The sequence below is a fragment of the Artemia sp. Qi Xiang Cuo genome, chromosome 12, assembly GCF_049724085.1.
Source record: "Artemia sp. Qi Xiang Cuo chromosome 12, ASM4972408v1, whole genome shotgun sequence".
NCBI lineage: Eukaryota > Metazoa > Arthropoda > Branchiopoda > Anostraca > Artemiidae > Artemia > Artemia sp. Qi Xiang Cuo.
The window spans coordinates 47,115,327-47,121,881 of NC_142805.1; the positions used below are offsets into that span (position 1 = coordinate 47,115,327).

General features: G+C 37.5%; 1 protein-coding gene across 1 annotated transcript in view; it reads right to left on the reverse strand.

Annotated features, from left to right (window-relative positions):
• Nucleotides 1–1,433: 1,433 nt before the first annotated feature.
• LOC148946195 (uncharacterized) overlaps nucleotides 1,434–6,555 on the reverse strand; it is a 41,439-nt gene continuing 36,317 nt past the window's right edge. The window contains 1 exon segment of the mRNA XM_089097630.1: nucleotides 1,434–3,835. Coding sequence (XP_088953756.1) covers nucleotides 1,434–3,835 — 2,402 coding nt within the window.

Here is a 6,555-nt window from a genome sequence, read left to right on the forward strand (position 1 = left end):
AAATAATTATATATTTTAAAGAGTTTTCGCTCGGACATTGGGCCACTTATTAATTTTTTGTCGCTAGACCTCACATTCTATGAAATGTAGTTATTTTAATGTATTAGAAGGGGATTTTGACGAGGAAGAATTTTCACCTCTTTTTGTTTTTATTTAGCTCGATTTATTCTCGTGTCTGGCATTTCTTAGTTATCTGCGGCTTCTAGCGATGGTTGGGTTTTGGGTGTTCCTTGTTGTTCATAGCTTTTTGAGGGATCTTGGCCCGTAACAGCATTCTCTTGGGCGTCAGGGTACTGGTTCCTCGTAATTATATTATTATCCGTTGGAGGATTCTGCTGATTAGTTTTCACTTGGGGTTTCATGTGATGCTGACGAGTCTGATTTGGAATCGCAAAATATGCAGGTTGGGATGATCCTTCGTTGTAACTATTAGTAAGAAGATTTTCCAAATGGGGGCTGAGGGGTAGATCAATTTCAACGGTAAAACATGTTGCAACCATTTGTCCCAAATTTGAGCAAAAATCTCTCTGTTTCTGTCGTTCCTTATTAATTTCGATATGGTTCTCTTTTAGCTGTTTCTCTCAGATATCTTGTTGCAGCTTAATTATTTCTTTTTGTGCCTTCAAGTGGTCGTACTTATGTTGCATTTCCAGAATCTTTGCCCTCTGGGGTGTTAGGAGTTCTTGTATTGCCATCGTCGCGGACAGGATGGTACTATTCTTGTAATCTTGTACTCTTTTTCCAATTTCCTGCAATTTATCGTACAATATTTGTAATTTTAGGATCTGGTCGGGATAATTATATCCTTCGACAATTGCGATGTCACTAATTGATTCCATTTCATTCTGGATTTTGGTGATTCGTTCTTTCACCTCTATAAATTGGGCCTCCATTAATTTGTCTATTTGCTTAGTAATTAGGATCTCATTTATCTTCTTGTTCATTTTTTCTTGGGACGCCTTAACTTCGCTGAGGGATTTAAGTACGGTTTCTATCATATTTTCAATTTTCGATTTTTCCGTTGTTAATTCGGCCGAAGCCACTAGGAGTTTTGCTCGTGCTTGAAATATCTGATCCATACTTGTTCTGTCAGTAATAGGGTTGCACTAGTTATCCCTCTTCCTGTAGAAGGGGTTGAATAATTCTTATTTTTCTGTTATCGTCTGGTTTTTCTTTGTCAAGCCGGAATTCCGTTTATCTGGAAAGATTTAATTATCAACTTGTTGAATCTTAAGGGTTTCTTTTATTGTATGCCTTCTCTATATGTTCCTTTTTCTTTCAACTGCTCATTTCGATTTATTATTATCTACTTATAAGTTTTTTGGGTTATTCAATTTCTAGACGTATATCCATTTGTCTGGTTTCCTACTAATTCTGCCGGATTTCGTGGTAGTTTCCTGTTCAGTTTCTGGCGTTTTAATCCTTTTTGACTTTCACATGGATATCAGATCAAATTTCTTATATTGTTTCAAAAGAAATTTTTGGCCTTTTGCCTTAGCCTGTTTTGCATGGGCAGTAGCCGAAGTGGGTTTTTGTTTTCGTGCGTCTTGGGGTTCATCGTCGGACTCGGTCGAGCTAGTTCCTGAAGATTCATCGTTATGGCTGTCTGCGGTTGTCCTTTGGTGTTTTGTGGTATCCCCTGCCGGTGCTTCATATATCTCATCTGCTCTAGAAGTTGAGGGTTTATTTTATATTTCATCAAACTGAGGTCCTGTCTCGGGGGAGTTAAAAGATTCTTGGGAAATTTGGGAGGAGTCAAATACTTTCGGAGAATGTCTCCGTTGCTTGAATGCCATATCTTCCGGGGGGTGAGGTGTATTTCATAGCATAGTCTGTTTCCAGGAGTAATATTCTTTGGGTTTTACTTTAGATACCGTTATGTGATGGTACTGTCCCAAGTTTTCACCTTCAGGGTGTTCCTGTGTCCATGGCAAGGTACTTTGCCTTGTTTTTATCGGATAATTTATAATGTCCATAGCCTCTCTCAGGTTTTTTGTATTTGTACCCCTAGGAGGGGTCTTCCTCCTTTTTGTACCTGGGGTTTCCACGGCTCTGTTTAGTTCCTCCTGTAGCGACAGGGGTCTTTCTATTGGGGTTGCTGGGGATACTATGTCATCGGGAAATCTTTTGGGGGGACATGGAGTTGAAATTCTATCGGGGAAAAATTGGTTTTTTGGCGATAGCGTATAGTCCACCTCTCGCTCTGAGTTTTCTGTGGACAAGCTCTCTGGGTTTTTTGGGGTTCTTGTAGGTATGGGTATTAGGGATTTTCTTTTAGGGATGACTAGATTTTTCATGGCCAAAAATTCTTCAAAATCTTCCTCTTCGCTATTGTTTTCAAAATAGTTTTGTTTGAAATTAAAGGGTCTTAGTTCGGATAGCCTGGATTTAGGAAATTGATTTTCCGTGTTTGATGAATCTGAAGATGAGGGTTCGGGTGCCCATTTAACGGGGTATTTGGCACCTTTCATACGGCTTACATGTGCCTTGTATGTTCTTCCGTTTTCTGGATTTATCATTTTAAAAGTAAATTCGTTGTCATATTTTTTGATTATTCTGTAGGGTCCTGAATACTTATTGGAAAGTTTTTTGCCTTCCAATTTAGCTTCATTTTTCAGATAGACGCGGTCGCCTACCTTAAAATTTATATTTCCTTTGATTTTGGGTTTATTCCTCAACTCTTGATTCATTTTACATTTTTCCAACTCTTGTCTGACTATTATATGGGTTCTTCTCATCCTATTTATAAAGTATTGCTTATGGTCCTCTGTGCTATTGTAATATTGTCTTGATTCTATGATTTCTTGATAAGGTATTTCAAAGTCGCGTCCGAATAAAAGAAAAAATGGACTTTCTTTAGTCGTTTCCGAGTATGCCGTATTAATTACATTGGTCAAGTAAGGTAGATATTGATCCCAATCGTTTCGGTTGTCCTTTGAATAAATACTTAAAATATTGTAAAATATTTTGTGCCTATTTTCAATTTTTCCATTAGCTTGGGGATGGTAGGGTGAGGTTAATAATTTTTCGACTTTAAGGAAACTCATCAGATCCTTTGTTACTTTAGAAACGAAGTTAGATCCATTGTCGCTAATGACCCGTTGAGGAACGCCAAACTCCAAAAATATTTTTGCTAGGGCTTTACTTGTGACATGTGCGCCTTGATTTTTCAATGATTCGGCAAAAGTGAAGCCGGTAAAATGGTCTATTACTGAGAGGATGCAAGTATGACCTCTATTAGAAACAGGTAATCCTCCACTTGTACCAAAAAGGTCAAATGAAACGATGTCGAAAGGGAACCTTGCTACTGGCACTCTTCCCAAGGGGGGATTAGGGTACGTTTGTGGATTTTTTCTTAAGTTGCAAGCTTCACATGTACTTATAAAATCTTTGAGTTTTGTTAATGCCGACGGAACATAAAAGTATTGTTTTAGCTTGTGAAAGGTCTTGGTTATTCCTAAGTGTCCGCCTATTTCCGAATGGAAGTACTCGAAGGCAGGTATTATTAAGATTTGGGGGAGCACTGGAATTATTAAGGTTTGATTTCTATTCGTTTCGCCTGTTACTATCCTGCAAAGGATTTCTTCTTCAAAGTCATAATAAAAATTGTCTATTTCCCGTCTTCGGGCTCTGAACTTATCAGGGAGATTGTCTGAATTCACGAAGTAGTTAATGAGGGTCAAACACATTTCATCCTTAACTTGGTTTCTTTTAATATTGGTTAGGGATAAAGGACTTTCTCGTGGTCCTTTTTCTTCTGTAAGGATTTTTCGTATATTCTTCTTTTGTTTCTGTTTACTTGGATTAATGGCATTTATTTGTTTAGTTTCATTATCTGAAGAGTTATTCTCGGGGTATCTACTTAGGTAATCTCAAGGGGCGTTCTGTTTACCGGTCACATGTTCAAATTCATAATCAAGATCTTGGATTTTAATTATCAATCGCTCTAAGAGTCCAGTTGGATTTTTGAATGTGCTTAGGTACTGTAAGCTCTTATGGTCCAAGCGCAGTTTAAATTTTCGTCCTACTAAATAATGTCTGAATTTATCTAATTGGTAAATTATAGATAGTAACTCCAATTGCGTTGCTGAATAACTACTTTCGCCTTTGGTTAGAGTTCTGCTTTAAGAGCATATGACTTTCTCTTTGTATCGAGGGGGGTCCGGTTGGGGATCTGGGTTATTTTCCACGAGGATTATTTGGGAAAGGATTGCACCGATACCTAGAGCTGAAGCATCGGTGTTAACCACGAATGTACCTTTTTCAAAGTCTGGTAACGCTAATATTGGTTCAGAAGTAAGAGCTTTCTTGAGAGTGTCCAAAGAAGTTTGCGCTTCCTGAGACCAGGTAACATTTTGGGAATTCCCTTTAGTTAGATCTGTTAGGGGTTTTGCGATTTGGGCGTAGTTACGTATAAATTTTCTAAAATAACTGGTTAAACCAATAATGCCTCTTAATTGTTTCATAGTTTTTGGCGGCTTAAGATTCTCTACACATTTTATCTTCTCAGGGTCCGGTGATATTTGACCTTGGGTCACTATCATTCCTAAGAATTTTATCTCAGATTGAAACAAATTTACTTTTTCCGGTCTACATTTCAAGATACCCTCTCTGAATTTTTTGAAAACTTTGGTTAATGTATTTAAATGGTCCTCTGGTGTTTCTCCCACACAAATAACATCATCCACAAAATGGATAATATTTTCTATACCTCGTAATAAGTGTAATAGGGGTCTACATAATGCACTCGAGCTAGTTTTGAGTCCGAAGGGTACTCTCAAATATTCGTAAGAACCCCATTCCGTCGTTGAAAAGGCCGTTTTATAAACGTCATTATCTGCTATCTTAACCTGATGATAACCTTGCGTGAGGTCAAGAGATGTAAAAATTTTATTCTTGGTTGAAATGGAATCTAGGATTTCGTCAATTCGGGGCAGGGGAAATTTGTCACTTACTACTTGCTTATTTAAGGCTCCATAATCCACTACAAGCCTGAGGTCCTTGTTCTTTTTTGGTACTAGTATAACGGGGGCTGAATACGGGCTTATGCTCGGTCGTATTATGTTGTTTCTTTCTAGTTCGCGGATTTTATTTTTTAACCAGCCTTTGTAGGGATAAGGAATGCGATAGGGCTGTTTAGCTACAGGTAATCCTCTGGTTTGGATAGAGTGTTGATAAAAATATATCAACACAATGTCTTCCTCACCCGTATAAAATATATCTCTAAAGCTCCAAAGCAGTTCACATAACTTTTCCTTTAATTGAGTATCTTATATATGATCTAATTTGAATTTGTCAAAAAATTGGGGTTTTTTTAGGGGGTACCTATTCTTTGGATTGTTAGTTCCAATGTTATTAACTAAGCTTTCCTTGGAGTTTTTCCATTTGTTTAGCTCATGCTCAGAAATAACCTGTATTTCCACAAGACATGACCCTTTTTTCAATGTAATCATATCGTTTTCATGTGTGTTAGTTAACCAAATAAAGCCTTCACCTTTTTCATATGAAATGATCTGTTCTTCACAGAACAGATTTTCTGGCATTTCTTTGCACGGGGATGCAAACCAGATTTCAGGATTGTCATTTACAGGGGTGACCATTTGAGAGATTTGTACTCTTTGCAGGGTATTTTGGGGGATTTTTATTTTACGTACTGCGGACCCGTAATGTTTTCCTTCCGTGTTATTTTCTATTAAATCAAGATTGGCCCTTGATTGTGTCAGGTCTTCCGCTTTCGCGATTAATTGTAAGGGTGATTCCAAGGCCTTTCTCTTTACTACAATGTTTGGATTTATTATTTCATTCCACAATTCAGTTATTTTCTTTATCTCTTTTTGTCTATACTCCTGCATTTCGCCTATTTTTACTTTTACTGACTCGGTCCATTTACTGTTTGATTTTATTTTTCGTCTGCTCCATTGATTTTGATTTTCGATCTGTTTGCTCGTTTGATTTCCCACGGGACGAGAAATGTGAGGGAATGACGTGACGTGGGGTGCAAAAGATTTGATTCTATTTACTGTTTCTCCCCCTCTCTCCACGCGTTGGAGAATAGGGTCGTGTGGATACACGAGTCAGTTATCTGCTATATCTAATAAAACTTTATTATATTTAAAGAAATTATCACCAATTATGGCTTCATATGGGAAATTCTTTCAGATTATGAAGCTTGTAGGAAAGATCTTATTATCTTTTGTCACATCTAGGCATATGGAGCCTATAGCTTCCAGCTTATGCCCTGTGACACTATTTAAGTTGAGAATATTGAAATTTTTCCGTCGCTTAATATATACTGGGAGTGTATTAAATATATTTGCATTTATTATATTAACCGATGCACCCTAATCTATTAACGCTTTGAAATTAATGCTAGCGACACTCAAATTATTCAATATGGGTAGCATCTCATTATTATCACTAAAAGAAGGTACTATTACAGGGTGGGACCTATAAAAAATATTGGCCTCCAGGGTCCCGGTTAATTTTCTTGGGGGCCTAATTCGTTTCCCTGTGAGCTTATTTGATAAGTTGGGGTTTGACATTGGGGTTCGGTGG